Consider the following 17,792-nt stretch of genomic DNA (forward strand, 5'->3'; position numbering starts at 1 on the left):
TAAATAATCTTATTATTTTGTTTAGATACATTTTAAACACTGAAATCACATTGTTTTGTAGCAATAACAACATCAGGTTTCGATGATCAAAAAAAGAAAAAAAAAAATTTCAGATTTCGTATGATTTAAACCAAAACCATATAAAAACTATAATACAATCAATTAATTTATCATTTTTACCTGACAATCTTTTTTGAATCCTAATATTGTCTTTTTCTTTGGTAATCTCAAACCCTAATATACCCATGGGTACCGTTGTAGGATCCATATTAGAAAGATGTTGATATTGATTGCTATCTTAACTGTATCTCTCATTAACATGTTAATGAGACTTTAATATGATCTTATCTCTTCATAATGCTTAATATTAACATTATAACATGCATGAAATATTAGTAACAATATATTATCATCAAGATATAACTTTTTTTCTTCTTTGGATATATCAACATATATAGAACATAATTAAAAATAAATAGTAAACATTCAACAAAACCAAATTAATGGAAAACCCCATTCTTTGTACGATATAAATATAGTTATTCAAAAATTACAAAGTCTGGTGTAATAATTAAAAACTTTCCGAGGATCTATTTGCTGATCAAATCTGAAGTTGCCCAAAATTCCATATCAAGTGGGAATAATAAAGAACCTAATAAGAACCCCGCTTCATATGCTATTGCTAAACTTCAGCTATATCTAAGACCCAAATATACTACTAAAATTTGCTTTAGTGCAAGTTAGAGACCGAAAATTACAAAATTCCCCTATCTATCTCCCTTCCTCCTAGATCATAATTTTAAGTTAAAACCAAGCACAAAAACTAGAAAATGAAAAATCAAAATTAGGAAATCAGTTGGTGTATACATTCCCCAGTGTATACATTCCCCTTTTGTCTCTGTCCATACCTAATTAGACCCATCAACTTCTATGTATCATTCCAAACTGTAAAAGTTTGAGCTCCATGGCAAACTGCTGCCATATTACCGGACCTCGGTCCGATGGTTGGAACGGCGGTCGGAACCCAATTGTTGCACGCCGAACCTTGATCGTAACCACCACCTGCTTTAACCACACCGACCGCCGATTGCTGCGAAAGATAGTACAAGTTCCTACCATGGTAAGGATCCGCGGAACCAAAGAGATTCTCATAACCAAGCGCCTTAACATCGCTGTCTCCGAAACCATTGCCAGCATTTCCATGATTTTGATGATTCTCATTTGATATAACAGTTGCCATTGGGATCGCATAGCCTCCATTGCTGCTTCCATACCCAACTCCACCATTTCCATCTCCATGACTTGCTCCATTGCTGTAAATGACCGAGTTATTCGAACCCGAGCTATGCTCCAACGAAGTGGAATCCATTCCCATTAGATTGTGGAGAACTGAATTGGGTTGAAAGAAATTGTGAGTACTACTCGTTTGGTATTGATGATGAAGGTCTTGGAAACCATGGTTATCGGAATCCTGTTCTTGCTTGCACCACACTCTTTGACCATAAGGATAGTGCATGCTGAAAGGCTGGGCTTGCTGGAATGCGAGGGTGGGCCATCCATGGTTGGTTGCAGCCGCACCATAGCTGCTGATTCCATCTGTTAATTGCGAACTCAGATTATCGTCGTCGGTTCGCTGTCCATCGACTGTCATTTCGGCTTGCTCAACGTCTTTGAGTCTCTTTGCTGCACCACCAATTGGCAATGTGCTGCTTTCTAGGATGGATTTAACGTCGTATCTGCTCATGTCGAAGTTAGTGACTGCATTGAGACCTCGGAACTTGATTGCTGCAATGTCATAAGCTTCTGCTGCTTCTTCTTGTGTGCCTATATTAATATATATACCATGTCATTATTTATTAGGAAGTTTAATATCATACATTAAGAAATTATAACAAAATGTTTTTTTTTTCTTTAATTGGATCAAATAATTGATATTTTATAATCTTAATCAAACTTACTGAAAGTTCCCAGATAGAGGTCTTTGTTTCCGGCCACTCTTCCAATCCTTGCTTGCCATCTCCCATGCTGGTGGTGTCTATTACAAAACCGAAACCGAAATATATAAGACTCTGTAAGAACAATCATCAATATCCTTATTACATTGTCAGCAAGATATTACTTGTGCTACCATATGCATACATGCACACATATATATAATCCTTCTCCATTTTCTGTTAAAATGCCGATATCATGTATTTTTCACTTAATTATTAATCACATTCCAACTATACTGCAAAAATTTTATAATATCCACATTTTAACGAAATGCAGATATCTGCATGCCAGAATAACTAATAATATATATAAATTTGGGAGAACTTCAATTTTTTTTTTTTTTTTTCTATTATCGTTACCTTGTTACACCTCGGTATATGGATGCACCCCGAGAAAAGCCACTACTCTTCCTGCGCATAGAAAATTTTCTAGCAATGTCAGCTTCATAATCTGAATTTTAATTTGCCCCATTAGAACATGTATATAAACACACATATAATTTTGAAAGTACCTTCGCAAAGATGCAACGTACTCCTGCCTTGTCATATGCTTCATCTCTTCCAACTCTTTTTCATAGTTGCTAATCTGATTCCATTCGCATAGAAATGAAAAAGAAATAAATAAATAAATAAATTTCAAACAAAAAACAGACAAGGGAGAAAGTTAATCTTGTCTTAATTTGATACCATCCCAGTTATCAGGGAAACTTTTTAAGAGCACTAGACATAATGCTATTTACAGTGCAATAAAATACTCCCATTAAATTTCCCACTGTCTAAGGCTCTAAGCTCATTAAAAAAAAAAAAAAAACACAAGAAAAAGGAAAATGCGGTTATTGGGGAAAATATTTTCGCTGTTGATCAATACTGTAATTTTTTCCCTATAGGAAAATTGAACATGCAATATGACTTGGCAGTCACTCAGTGAATTAGCAATTAAGAAAGAAATTAAAATAAAAAACTTTGGAGACATACAGGGAAATTGGTAGTGGTTGTGGTACCCCAGTATTTGAGTGCTGCTAGATCATAAGCTCTAGCTGCCTTTTCTTCTTTGTCATAGCCTCCTGCATTTACATAAAAAATAAAAAAAATAAAAAACTTGAAATTTAATACAAATCTCGGATTTTTCGTTTGTGTTTCATGGAGAAGAGACAGAAAGAGGTCCTTTTTTTCCACACTTACCCAAGTAAACTGTAAAATATTTGAGAAACCCCCGCATCAAGATCAGAGAGGAAAAATCCAGAACAAAAATAAGAAAACCAGGAGTTAATACAGCATAAATGGAGGTCTTTGTTATTATATAAAAAAAAAAGAAAAAAAAAAGTGAAATCAGAAAGAAAACCTAGCTAATAGCTACTAAAAAACAAAATACCTTGTCTTCCTTTGCGAGTTTGTCCTTCTCTTCTACAACTATTATCCCAAAGATGAGCCTCATATCTTCCTGTCCATCTGTGCCTGCAATAACATAAAACCCAAAACTCATTATCACCCAAAAAAAATTAAAATTAAATTTAAAATAAAAGTATATTATGATAGTAAAAATGACCTTGTAACGCCACGATAAATCGATGTTCTCTGTCCAAATGTATCAATAGACTTTCTAGGCACGGTCTCAATTGCACCGGTCTGGCCATCTTGCGCGGTGGTCGAACTAGTCGGCTGCTGTTTATTATCCGAAGAAGAACTGTCTCCTCCACTTCCACCACCACCACCACTGCTAGTAAGAAGCGGCAGTGCCGAGCTCGACTGCGATCCCGTGCTCATCGACAACGAAAGAGTCTGCGCAGCCGCAGTCGTCGTCATCATGTTCCCACCATTATTATTATTATTATTATTGTTATTACAAGTTGCACCGCCATCGTTCTTGTTCTCAGTGTGAGTCGGTGCAGGCTGATTTCTCAACCATGTCTTGATCATCGATAATCCAATAGAACTATTATTGATACTTCCACCACCACCGCTTGCACCGCCATTCGCTGTTTCGGCTGCTGGCGCCTCAGAAGGAAGCTGGAGAGAACAGCTTTGGAACATGTAGTCGGCGGCAGTGGGGTCGTGTCGGCCGAGGAAGTTTTCAAGCTTTGGCTGGTGGTGTTGGTTCTCAAGGTTTTGGCTACTACTGCATGTAGTAGAAGTAGTACCCATTAACATAGACAAATCCGAGGTGTTCTTGTAGTTTGTATCCGAGTTCATACCTAAACCCTTCATATTCCAATCTGCATCCAAAAAAAAAAAAAAAATGGTGAAGAAAAATGAAAAAGAAAATAAATACTAGAAAAATAATTATTTTTTTCTGTTTGGTATATGAACCTTGAGCCTGGTTGTTTCTATTAAATGCTTCAAATATACCAAAAGGGGGAGGGAGGTTGAGAGATGGAGCGGCAGATTCAGAAGTTAGATCAAAACACTCCCCGGAGACATCGGTACCAGAGATTTCATCAGAGTTGAAACCGAGGCGAGAGACGGATGTCTGAGAGTGATCTTGATGATGATGATGATGATGATGATCATCATGGTGAGATTGTGATGCAGGGAGTTCTTGAGGGGAAAGAGAAAAACCCAACCAGTTCATTGAAGCCATATTATATTTTTTTTGTTTTTTTGAAGATTATTCTTAGTGAAGAAGAAATATTAATGGAGGGCTTAGCAAAGTGAAACAAGAAGATGAAGAATTAGTCCATGCATGAAGTTGACAAAGTAGTAGTACTGAAAGAGGTAGAATCCATATGAGTTAAGGAAGAAAGGAAAAGAGAAAAGAAGAGGAAAGGTCTAAAAGAAAATAAATAAGTAAAAGAGAGAAAAATCATGTATTCCAAAGCAAAAAATGAAGATTTATATTACTCTCTTTCTCTCTCTCTCTCTTATACATGAATCATAAATGGGGCACCTCTTTTGTACTCAAAGGGCACTCGGATCTTTGAACTCATCTATACTTGGGTTTTTTTTTTCCTTTAATGAAAATATACACTTGGCTCTAAAATACATGCATGACAATGGGGACATGATGAGGTGGCAAGGGTGAAATTGTAATTTTGCACCATAAAAGTTTCAAATTTTCAAAAAGAATAAAAAGGAAAAAAAAAAAAAAAAAGAGTGCCCAAATCACTATAAAAAGAGGTGTTTTTGATACATCTATAAATATAATCCCTTCCTCTTCTCTTCCTTTTATTAGATTACACCAAACTTTTCTTTCTCTCTCTCTTCTCTCTCTAAATCCCAAATTATACTAACTCTAGCATTGCCTGACAAAAAGAATAAGAAAAAGGTACACGAGGGAGATGCTAAAAAAATTGTATTGTTGAATGAATCCCCTGCCATGCTATATTATATATACGTGTATAATTATAATATATAGTTGATATTAAGCATATTTTTGGAATTGGACACAAAAATAGCTAGGCAACCCAAGTTGAGCTTACCTTCATACTAAGTGTTTAGTATAAAAAGTAATTAATAAGGGCTAACACATGGGTGATAAACCTATAGGCATGTGCTGTCGTAACCTTAAAACAAACTTTGTCCCACTTTTTTTTTCTCACTTGGACTTCAAAGATATCCATCGATTCCAATTGAATTGCATTCGTTTATTATAGTGTATCTAATTTCTCTCTCTCTCTCTCTCTCTCACACTGCTGTGAAACGCCTGTATAGAAGATGATATAATAAGGATCTGAGCAAGTGTGACAAAAAACCCACACGCAGCCCCTCTCCACACCCATTTATTCATGCCCACTTGGACATTAGTCACTTCATGTCAGATTATATTATCAGACTTTCTCAGATCCCTCTTTTTTTTTTTTTTTTTTTTTTCTTTCCTCTTTCTATCTTTCCTTTTTTTTTTTTCTCTGAAAAATCTCTGCCTACAAACAAACACCCATAACTTTCTCACATTCCATCCATCCATATCAATTATTTTACTATTATCTCCTCGTCCTAATCATCACTGCTCCCCCGCTACAAACGGGCTCTCTCTACTACTACTGCTCTGTAATATATATAACAATAATTCATGCATGACTGACACTTTTTTTTATTTCATTTACAATGAATGTGAAATATTTGCAGTAGAGGAAGGGGTTGGAATCCAAAAAATATTCTTATAAAAAAGTCTTAAAAAAATTAAAAAAGAAAGAAGAAGAAGAAAACTAAAGTATATACGGAGATGGGTTTGCAGTTTGCACCCCTATATGAGGACACTAACCCTTGTCCTCCGGGTCCTTGAGGTTTTTATTATTTCGTGCTCGAGTGGTAGCCTTCAAGGGACAGATTGGAAGAAAATCTTACTCCTAAGGGATCTCAACCCACTTTCACTTCTTTTGTCAACTGCCTCTTTCTCTATATATATTCAATTTCATCACATTTTCATTCGTATTTGACAAACATGCATAAAAAACAATTCAAATATTTTATTGCATTTTAGCCACTCTAGTTTGAAAAATTATATTTTTAACCTTTAAATTTAAAATATTATAATTTAGATCTTTAAATTTTAATTTGTTGTATTTAAGTCCAATATATGTTCTATTGGGTGACGGTGTGTACAACAGTCAAAGAAACTGAAATGAAATGTTTTAAAAATAAAATAAAATAAAAAACTGTAACAAATTAATCAAACTGCATTTTAATATTGATTAAGTAGTTAATCACTATTAGCCAAAAATAATTGGATTACTATACAACAAATTAAAATAAAAGATTTAACGTGTAATGTTTCAAATTTAAAAGTCAAAAATGCAACTTTTTGGAGCTATAAGACATTAAAATGCTATAATCCAACTTTTTTTTAAAAACAAAAAAAATAAAAAAAAATAAAAAAGAAAAAAAACACACTTATACCCTTTTGCAAATCCCTGTTTCAATAGTAACAATTATTCTAGACACTTCATGTATAACCTTGGAAATCTATACCGCGTACATTAATTTCTATACGAGGCAAAGGCATTCACTATACAAGAAGTTGGAAAAATTAGTTTAAAATATTTTGTATGCATCTGAAAAATGGGACTACTTGTTTTTTTCATTTCAATTAATATAATATAGTTCTTGCATAAGCTTTAATTTCGAATAAAGCATGTACACCATACCGTATATATATGTATATATATGCGCACATACTTATGTATCCTAATCATATGTCCTTTACATATCCATATATATATAAGCCATTCATGTATGTGTATAAAATTGAAAAAGACACATGAGTACGGAGAGAGACAAGGTAAGGAAAAGAATAAATAAATAAAGAAGTAGGTGCAGAAAGGAAGAGAGAGATAGATAGAGATGAATGAATCTCGAAGGCTTCAAAAAAAAACCACACTGTAAGTTTGACCGTCAAGAAAGGAATCAAAGACGGTAAAACCACATGGCCCTCTTACTATTTCTTTATAAATATGTCATTTAACTATTATTATTAAAAGCCTGCTACACACTGTAAAAAATAATGTTAATAATTAAATAAAAGTAAAATAAATGCTCTCGGTAATGTAATCATAATCATACTCCAACCCTTATAGCCCTCTTCTTAGACAGAGAAAGGAACAAACTTTTTAGAATGAGAGATATAGACAGAAGGTACATGACTTTTGACCCCAGCAGTAGCAGTGAATTGAAACCATCTTTTAGGGTTGGCAAAATGACAAACCCTAGCTTCTTTATTCCTAGTTTTACACTGTGTGTGAAAATGGGTTTTGCAATTTTTTTTTTTTTAAATTTTACATCAGAGACCGACCAAAAAAGAAAGAAAAAAAAAATTTAATGGCTGCTTCATATTTATATATATCTATATATATATATAAATATATATAGTGTGAGCCTTAACTAGAGGTTGTGTTCATATCCTTTTGGACTGTACATAAACTTTTAATTTCTTTTCAAATTTCCAGTCTGATCAGAGACTCTGTGCACCTGAAATTGAATGATGGTGACGAAGACAGGGTTTATATATTTCTATATATATGATATGCATATTTATTATATAATATACATGCATGGTATAATGATGAAAGGGATATATAGCACTTATGTGTAGGCATGTTAGAAAAGAAGATGTGAATTAAAGCAATATGTCGGTATTGGTACGTTGCCACACCTAAGTCATAGCGCCATGTATTTTCCAAAAAAAAAAAAAAGTCATAGCGCCATGTGTTTCTTATGTCTTATTTACTTCAATTTTCCAGTTTTTATTAGCCCATATATTTACTCATTTTCTCATGTGGTCACCAAAAATTTAATGCATTTATTTATTTATCACAATTTTTTTTTTAATTGGATGGGGGATCGCATATTTGACCACGTTTATCGGCCTGACTGTAAATTAATCTATTTATGGAGATTATTTATTTATTTAGCTTTTATAATTTTGATGATGCATTATACATGAGATTGTTGATGGAAAAGTGAATGTTTCCTAAATATTGTTATATCAAATTCCATCCTTGAAATTACATGAGAAGCTATTTAATTATTACACAATCATAGAAATTAAAATTAATTGACTTGGAGATCACTCAAGACCTTAGGAATAATATTGGAAACAACAATTAATAAAATGAGGTGTACCTATATATATATATATATATATATATATAAATCTTCATGGTATTGTAATCAATATGAATTTGGTTACAAGTAAAAAGCCAGTAGATGTAATTAGACCCAAAATGGTGATATCCAGAAAAATGAAGGGGGCTACACTTGCACCACCAATCATTGGATATTTTGTTTCAGAAATTCATAATAATGGAGGAGATAAGACAAGCTATCTAAAATGGTCCACAGGTACACAGATTGGGCCCATGGTGCGTGAAGCCCAGCCAACTAATACATACAGCCCATGCAGTCCATGCCTTGAAAACCAGAGAACATATACTGCGTGCGGGGCTACCATGCAGAGATTACATTACAGACCTTATATTATATATGTATCAATTGTGTATATATATTTATATATAGCCTATATATTATCCTCTCCTCTCACTTTCTTTCTTCTTAAACTTGGCAGCTGACAGAGTTACCTAACTCCCTTCCTTTCTGTCTCCCTCATTAAAATTACTCAAAAAACCAGCACAAAATGTGAAAAATATGCACCATGAATAATTACAAGCACATACATAATACCATATGCATTATTTAATCCTATATTATTTTAGTTTTGCTATGACAGCCACATATATATAGTGTCCAAATTTAAAAAAGTGCATGGGAGTGATCTAAGACATCAGAGCAGACCAATTTCAGGCTGAAAATGAGTGATTTGGACTCCTTAAAATTAAATTTTAGTAGCTAGTGGGTTTAGAGTATATATAGACTTAATTAGCTGGAGGTGTATATATATATATATATATATATGCATAAGTTTTTATCCTGACTGAGACGACATGGAAGCAGGTAACAAGCAGGAGAAAATAACGGACACTTTGATCATATTGATATAGTTGATCAATATTAATACTCATTATCAACACCAAGACCTACATTAGATAGCTACATAGATAGACATACATGTGGCTGGTCTGATCAAAGGCCGGGATTTTATCACGTAAAATATGGTAATGGGACTTGATAGTGGCCAACCGTTTATATCTATTATGCCCCAAGTCAGACAAACTTAACCTACTGTTTTTGGCGCTAGTGAGGAGACAAACCCAGAGAGAGACTAATTTACGTATTATTTACTTCACCATGCACCGTAAAATAAAAAAGTAAAAACGTTGAAATTGTAAAAATATCTAAGAAGCACCACCTACTACCCCCATAACCAGGAATGCTTAATAGGTTCATTAGGTTTTATAAAATTTATTTTTTACCAAAAAGGTTTTATAAAATTTATTGAAATTCTTATAAATTTATTACAAATTGTTTCCAAATTAATTAATTCAGATCTCTTGGGCCTATTTTTCATCGACAAAGTTCACTAGAAGCCCAATATACCTTTTCAAATTCGAACCATACATTTTCAAAGCCCATTAATTGTTTGGACCTCGGTTTTTGGATTACAAACCCAAGGTGAAATCCCCGAAAGCCCCCCTCCTTCCTTCTCTCTCACTGCAACAGTAGGCTATTTCTTTCAGACGCCTTGAAGTTGGAGCTTTCGATCTGACCCGCCAGTATTTTCGGACTTCGAACTTAACATAACTCAGTGAGTTTTCTTTTCACTCCATCACAAACAAACTACTTCAGCTTATTTTCCTGTATATGGTTCAGCTTCCAATCTAAATCCTTTTCTGGTGGAAAACTTGGATTTATTTTTTTTATTTTATTTTTTTATTTTACTTTTGTCTTTTTAGTTTCTTCCAAATGTTCCGTCTTTTTCTTCCCTTTTATGCGCTATTGTACTATTTTAGTTCGTTTTGACTGTGAATTCTTATGTTCTCCTTTTCCCTGGAAACAAAGTTTTAATTTTTATATTCTGGGTTCCCTTATTTTTTTTTCCCCTAAAAGATTTGTATTTTCTTTAATATGAGAATGGAATATTGGTAATTAATTGGTTATTCAATTTGGAATTTAAATGTCTTAAAGTATTTTGGTTGACTATAGTAAAAAATGAATTATTTTCTTCTTCCTGGGCAATGCTTTTGTTCCATTTATTATTATTATTATTATTTTTTTCCTCTGTGGGTATGGATCATTGGATAATTGTTCACCAGTTTTGAGTACCATATTCTAGGATCCATTTTGATTGTTTACAGAATTTTCATAGTAGTTACCTTCAAATATAGTGAAATGTGGAAGTGAGATGATTGTTTCTGACACTGGGATGTTTTGAAATTTGGATGACGCAGTGGATTCTGAACTTGGTGAGGATATTCATGATGGGGTATTAGATAATTCAACTGATATTGATCATGAACTTGGTAATGATACTGTAACTGTAGGAAGTAGTTCCATTGAGGAGACATCTCATGTGGGACAAAATGAAGAAATGACACAAAAGTCTTCAAAAGAGAAGTCAAATGTAGTTGAAGGGGATGAACCATATGTGGGTCAGGAGTTCGATACCGAGGAAGCTGCACATGCATTTTATAGTGCGTACGGCATGCGTGTTGGTTTCGTAACTCGAATGAACTATCTGTCTCGCTCGAAACTTGATGGAACCATTATTGGACGGACACTTGTTTGTAACAAAGAGGGCTATAGGAAGTCTTACAGATGTGACAAGCAGAGTACAAAGCCACGGACTCCCACCAGGGTAGGCTGCAAGGCAATGCTGTCAATAAGGAAGCTAAGTACTGGGAAATGGATTGTTACAAAATTCATCAAGGAGCACACTCACTCCTTGGCTGCCAGATACAGCCAAAATGTATTGATCAGTCATCAAGTTCCGGTAAGTTATCCTACTTGCTATGCATTTTTCAATGAGTTTGTTTTCTGATAACTTTTGTTTAGCATTATTCACGATTCCCTTGTTCTCTACTAATCCACTCGACACGGACACTCATATTGATTTGGATTGATCCAAATTGGGTAATAAAAGATTCGTAAACTAGTGCATTTTTTTCCCCTTTGGCCCTTTGTGTGGTTTGCATGAGATGTTGTGCAATACTCATTTTAGTATGAATGTGTTGGAGATTTATATTTCTATGTCACAGCCATGTTATATAGATGCTGGAAATATCAAATTGTGATGCACTAGTTTTGCTTTTGAGATTGGAGAATAAGATTTTGAGGTAAGATAGAAAAATGCCATTTTTTGTACTTATTAGTCGCATCCCATTTGAATAATCTTTCTAGTCGTAAAGGGGAGTTCATATACTCTCATGGTTTAGTTGGACTAGGCTTAGACAGGGACCCAGTTGTATAACCGTTTGCAGATTGAACAGTTGCATGCTAGTACCACCAGGATAATGTCTTATATGCCAAGGGAAATTGAAATTAGTTATGCATTTTTGTAGGAGAAAGATGAGAACTATATTTTTCAAACATGGTTCACTGCTTGAAGATAATTGTGATGTTTATTTTCATTTGTCTGCCTACTATTTCCCTGTTGTTTTGTAGAATGAAACCATGAAGATTCAAGAATTAACTCAACAGCTTCTTCTTGAGAGAAAGCGTTCTGCTTCATTTAGAAAGGTTATAGACCTTCTGTTCAATCACATTGAGGAGCACACACAGGACCTATCAAGAAAGGTTCAGTGCATGGTTGACAAGGTAAAGCAGATTGAATCTGATGGAAAAGACTATAAGAACCTTAGATAATATTGGCATTGATATGTAAACTGTGTATATCAAAATTAGCTTCATATTTTTATAATGAAAACTGTTAATTACGCAACCTTGAGTATGAATGTACATGGATTTTACGCTGCCTGCATCTTGAAAATTGAAAAGTGTGTAAAGCTATTTCTATTGTCCATTACTAGTGTCAGACAGTCAGTGTCAAATTATAAAAGGGCATTGCTGATGTTTTACAGAGTAGAATAGTAATTCTGATTTTTAACAACAGCAATGATAGACGAACAACTTGGAGTTGCTTTTCCCCATCTCAGTTAAGCAAAGCTAGAGAGTGAATACATACAATGTGATTGAAAGATAAACTAAATCAAGCTTTATAAACAGCTAAAAAAACATTCCTGGCAACCAGATAGATGCTTTCATAAAAAAAATAAAAATTAGAACCCAAATAATGCACTTTTAGTTGTCTGCTATATATTATTGCCGTTCCAATATATTTTTTTTCTTGTCCAACTCATTTTTAACAGATAAAGGTTATAGTTTAGGACCCTTAATTGGGCTTAACCTACATAGCTTAAAAGCTGAAATGTAGGTACTTCAAAAGAAAAGGCAAAAGAAATGGAACAAAGAACCAGGAAATAAAAAAAAAGTGAAAATAAAGGAAAGGGAAAGAAAAACTCTCTGAAATGACGTTTCCTATAAATTGACAGCTTGCTTATCCAATTATCAAATAGCAAAAGAAATTCTCTGAAACCCACAAATTGCCTAAGAAGCTCATTCTTGGCCAAACATTATGTCCTAAAAATCTTCTTATCAACAAGATACTAAATTCAATTCCTCCTAAAACAAGAATAAAATCCCAATACAGCTTTTTGGCATAGTAAGAGGTTTTTCATGTGGGAGTGGGACCAGTAAATTTGCAGCCCCACACCCACATCACATGCTGAATGATTTCATTCAGTAATTGTTGTTTTGGGTGAGCGTGTAACCCATGAAACATCCATCCGTTCCTCTCTCAATGATTAAGATCACTGGCCATATCTGCATCCCTTTTCTCCTCAAATCTCACATGTTAATTAATATCCGGCTTCCCACATGACATGACCCCCACAGCTTTTTTGCAGAGCGGTTATTTTGGTGTCCTAACAAATTGCCACTTACCACTGGGAGTGATTAATCCTCTTTCTCTTTCTATGATGTTAAAGTCCTCCCCATAAACAAGGGGAAGGAAACCATCTACAGAAAATTAACCAAATATCTGACATGCTGATCGATTACTCAACAAGCATTCTTTTCTACATATATACGAGATACTAAGTAGCTTTTTCTTTTTTCTTTTTTTCATCAATTCATAATCAATTTAGATATGTAGACCACCATAGCCATATCCCACCCACTCGATCATTCACATTTTGCAACATTGTTATCTTCATCATCACTAGCCACATTGAAGCTTGATATTAGCACTGACCCTGTTCTGGATTTCTATTATTATGGTGTAAACCTCCAAGCTTCAGGTTTGTAGAAATTCTCTTACTGGTTTCACATATTTTCTTGATCAAGAAAGTCAAAAATCAAAAGTCCTAGTTTGCAATAAATTAAGACGAAATAAAGCTTTGATAACGAAGCAGGAGCTGTATATCCACAACAGGAGGAAAAGGTTAAACTTGACTATTAGAAACGATGGTCTAAACAAACACCATTTCCTTTATTTATTCAGTTTCTTAACAAAAAATTTAGAAAATAAATAATAAATAATAAAATAATAAAATTGATAGAAAAGGAAGACGCGGACCTGATGGCACGTATGGTGCCACGTCATCACCAACGACAAAAACTGATAGGGTAAGAAGTACTCTCCAGCTCGAGAGCGAGAGAGAGAAGAGAGGCTCTCAGTGAGAAACAGAGAGAAATGGTTATGGCGGGAGCTTCACTGCATTTGAAGACCACGGTTCCAATGGCCTGCGCTAGAGAAAGCGAACACTTCAAAGTCCAATTGTCCGAGAAGACCCGAAACTCGAGGGTCCTGGTACTCGGTGGAACGGGTCGGGTCGGAGGCTCCACTGCCATTGCTCTCTCCAAGCTCTGTCCCGACTTTCGTATTGTCATTGGCGGCCGAAACAGGTAACAAAATAAATAAATAAATAAATCACCCTCAAAATGAAGTACAAAGAAAACCCAGTTCAATAAAGCTGAAATTTGGAACTATAACAGGGAAAAAGGAGCTGCAATGGTGGCTACGCTTGGTGAAAACTCAGAGTTCTCTGAAGTCGATATTAACAATGTAAAATCATTGGAAGCAGCTCTAACAGGTTCTTAAATTCTTCTACTATTAGCTTTCTTTTCAGTATTTGTGGTACTGTGGAATGTGGACAGCGGATTTGAGTTAAAAGTACTAGTTTTTCAATGATTGTGATTGGTGTCCATTGAATGGTACTTTGTGCTTTTTATTTTGAGTTATTGTGAAAGGGTTCTGTTGTATCCCAGTATCTTACTGTCATGACTTATAAACTTTGGCATGTACATCTTCTGTGCAGATGTGGATCTTGTGGTACATGCTGCAGGACCATTCCAACAGGCAGATAAATGCACTGTTCTAGAAGCTGCAATACAGACCAAGGTGAGCAGAGGTAACTGTTATGGCAGCATATCAGATATTCTTACCATTTGAATTTCTTGCTCATATGTGATTGTATGTATCTCTTTCATTTATTTTGTAGAAAAAGAATTGTAACATTAGAAATATCTTGTCTTTTCGCAGACGGCCTATGTTGATGTCTGTGATGATACAAATTATTCACAGCGTGCGAAATCCTTCAAGGATAAAGCGGTAGCTGCAAATATTCCAGCTATAACAACTGGTGGAATTTATCCAGGAGTGAGCAATGGTCAATCCTAAGCATCCTTGTTCTACAGTATTCAGTTTAAGACTTCAAATGCACCCAATTAAGCGTATATTGTCCATGCGTTTAAAATAAAATTAGAGAAAATCAATTTAATTTGTGGTCTTAATTAAGCATTTCATAAATCCCAAATACTAAAAACTGCTATTCCTATAATGACAGTGATGGCAGCAGAACTAGTTCGTTCTGCAAGAAGTGAAAACAAAGGAAAACCAGAAAGGCTAAGGTAATCGTTCTCTACCATAATAATTTTATTTTCTCATGACTGTTTTTTTCGTAGTCTCTATGGTTCTCTTGTTCTTGATTTTATCTTGAATAAAGTTATTTATATGAAATGGATTCATTTTTGCCCAAACTAGTTCTGGATGGGGCCAATGATAGGTTGATAATTTGCAAATATGCTCTTTCCCAGATTCTATTACTATACTGCAGGTTCTGGAGGGGCTGGTCCAACTATATTAACAACTAGTTTTCTGCTTCTTGGAGAGGAGGTTGTTGCATATAATAAGGGTATGCCTTCTATTTTATATTTGCCTACTCATGACATCTTCTTTATATGATGGATAACCATGATATGGACTATTCAATCAGGAGAAAAGATCAAACTAAAGCCATATAGTGGAATGCTCAACATTGATTTTGGACGAGGCATCGGAAAGAGAGATGTTTATCTGTTGTAAGTTTTGTATGAAAGACATAGCTCCCAAAGCAACAAGATTTTGTGTGTGGTTTGGAGTTGCTAAATCCGATCATCAATCAAACTATAACAAATTATCAGCTAGATTTTGTAATTCATGTTCATGGAAGGTTTGCAAATGATAGGGCACTTGAGAGATTATAGATGTTTTGATTTTGAGACTTAGATGACATAACATTGAGTTTGTGCTTGATGTGTCTTAGGTTCCTTGAATCACTCTCAACAGAAGATGAGTTGTAGTAGTTTGCAGCTTATAATCATTTTGATTTAAAATAAAATCAGTTTCTCTGTAGCTGCTTTATGAGGCAGCTTAATCTCCCATTTCTAATGCACAGAACCTCATGTTCAGGAATCTGCCCGAGGTAAGAAGTGCCCATGAGGTCCTAGAAGTACCAACTGTTAGTGCTCGATTTGGAACTGCACCATTTTTCTGGAATTGGGGAATGCTAGCAATGACAAGCCTTCTTCCTCCTGTATGCCTACATATATCTGTCAACTTCAATTTGATACTGATACTTGGTAGTCTGCATGTGAATTCAGTTTCACGATAAATATTATGGGAAAGAGGTTCTCCAAGTTAATCAACATCATTTTAAATAGCTGATTGCCATCTTTTATACTATGCAGGAGTTTTTGAGAGATAGAAACAAAGTGCAACAGTTGGTTCAACTGTTTGATCCTGTAGTTCGAGCAGTCGATGGGATTGCTGGAGAGCGTGTATCCATGAGGGTGAGACAGTAAGGAGCCTGAATGGAATTGAAGAACTTTTTGTTTCATACACTGACACTGTTCTACAATACTATTCCACCAGGTTGATTTAGAGTGTTCCAATGGGCGCAATACAGTTGGCCTATTCAGTCACAGGAAACTCTCCGTGTGAGTTCAAGGCTTTCCTGCTCTCAGATGCTTCTGAAGTCTTACATGCCTTTTTTTTTTTTTTTTTTTTTTAAAAAAATTTTTTAAGATTTTAGAATTGAATGTTCAACTGAAGGCTCTGAATGAAATATGACAGATATAGAATTTATGTCTTTCAGATCAGTCGGAGCTGCAACATCTGCATTTGCTCTTGCAGTTCTTGAGGGAAGCACACAGCCTGGAGTTTGGTTCCCAGAAGAGGTATGTACACGACAGCTGATTACCAATACTTCTATTTTCATAAACCTTTTTTTTTAATATATAAAATCAAACTCTTATCCCATATAGCCTGAAGGAATTGCAATCGAGGCTAGGGAAGTTCTTCTCCAACGTGCTTCACAAGGAACAATCAATTTTGTAATGAACAAGTAAGAAACTCTGATCCATAAGTTGATAACTTCTCTTTAAGTAACTTTGATACATAAATTGATAACTTCTCTTTACTAATCCTTCTTTTGTTTCCCGAAACTAAAGTTGGGGAGTAGTATTGAGTATTAATTTCTCTCTCTTTCTCAACAGACCAGCATGGATGGTGGAAACAGAGCCAAAAGAGCTTGGCTTAGGAATATACGTGTAGGAAAATTTGATCAAACAAGGCATTCCAAGTCTTTGTTTCATCTCCTCCACCATGCTGCATAGGTAGGTGCAAAGAAAGCCTCCATTCTTCACGGTATAAATCTTCAGACTATTTCGGTAAAATTATGCATATATTCTTGTTTTGAAATTAAAGTAATTTTCTTGAAAACATTTCCCATTTGGCGTTCTGCAGAACACACTTTTCCAGTCTGCCAGATGAGAGACAATAGGGAGGAAACTTTTTTGAGCTTGTGCAATTGACTAAACAATCTTTGAGACGATTCTGATTTTTATTAACAGATGTTAAATATGGTCATACCTGTTATACCACCATGCTAATAGAATGAGTTTTTTTTTTTTTTTGACCAATTTTAATTACGTTCATTTTAAGAGAGGTCGTTGCTTTAATTTGAATATTTGGTTTATGGTATATGCCTTTCATCCACCCATCCATTTGATCCTTGGGATGGAACTCAATGGGAAAACGATGAGCTTGTTTAAACGCCCAATAGATTGCATTCTTACTTTTTACATGTAGTT

The 17,792-nt window shown here is 34.7% G+C and overlaps 3 protein-coding genes across 5 annotated transcripts; 2 read left to right on the forward strand and 1 right to left on the reverse strand.

The window, feature by feature from the left end:
• Positions 1–451: 451 nt before the first annotated feature.
• On the reverse strand, positions 452–4,820 carry LOC107412485 (AP2-like ethylene-responsive transcription factor BBM). The gene is made up of 8 exons (XM_060812277.1): positions 4,302–4,820; positions 3,541–4,207; positions 3,367–3,449; positions 2,970–3,058; positions 2,507–2,580; positions 2,355–2,405; positions 1,959–2,035; positions 452–1,824 (listed from the first exon to the last, which is right to left on the reverse strand). Exons 1-8 carry the CDS (start codon positions 4,570–4,572, stop codon positions 929–931), a joined length of 2,208 nt encoding a protein of 735 aa, XP_060668260.1. The 5' UTR covers positions 4,573–4,820; the 3' UTR covers positions 452–928.
• Positions 4,821–9,971: 5,151 nt separating this feature from the next.
• On the forward strand, positions 9,972–12,340 carry LOC107412506 (protein FAR1-RELATED SEQUENCE 5). 2 transcript variants are annotated; one of them, XM_016020281.4, is made up of 3 exons: positions 9,972–10,128; positions 10,772–11,313; positions 11,985–12,340. In XM_016020281.4, coding segments are annotated over exons 1-3 (744 nt in total). In that variant the 5' UTR covers positions 9,972–10,127; the 3' UTR covers positions 12,186–12,340. The 2 variants fall into 2 exon arrangements, with proteins under 2 accessions (XP_015875767.1, XP_015875768.1); XM_016020282.4 differs by having other exon boundaries at positions 9,980–10,128; positions 10,865–11,313.
• Positions 12,341–12,957: 617 nt separating this feature from the next.
• LOC107412530 (uncharacterized) lies at positions 12,958–17,613 on the forward strand. 2 transcript variants are annotated; one of them, XM_048469206.2, is made up of 15 exons: positions 12,960–13,678; positions 13,940–14,285; positions 14,376–14,473; positions 14,699–14,781; positions 14,923–15,049; positions 15,227–15,290; positions 15,477–15,574; positions 15,656–15,740; positions 16,111–16,234; positions 16,389–16,490; positions 16,573–16,637; positions 16,796–16,877; positions 16,965–17,044; positions 17,196–17,315; positions 17,446–17,613. In XM_048469206.2, the coding sequence occupies exons 2-14, from the start codon at positions 14,074–14,076 to the stop codon at positions 17,251–17,253; spliced, it is 1,278 nt and encodes a 425-aa protein (XP_048325163.2). In that variant the 5' UTR covers positions 12,960–13,678; positions 13,940–14,073; the 3' UTR covers positions 17,254–17,315; positions 17,446–17,613. The 2 variants fall into 2 exon arrangements, with proteins under 2 accessions (XP_015875803.3, XP_048325163.2); XM_016020317.4 differs by having other exon boundaries at positions 12,958–14,285; positions 17,196–17,346.
• The last annotated feature ends 179 nt before the right edge of the window (positions 17,614–17,792 follow it).

This window comes from Ziziphus jujuba, chromosome 10, assembly GCF_031755915.1.
Source record: "Ziziphus jujuba cultivar Dongzao chromosome 10, ASM3175591v1".
NCBI lineage: Eukaryota > Viridiplantae > Streptophyta > Magnoliopsida > Rosales > Rhamnaceae > Ziziphus > Ziziphus jujuba.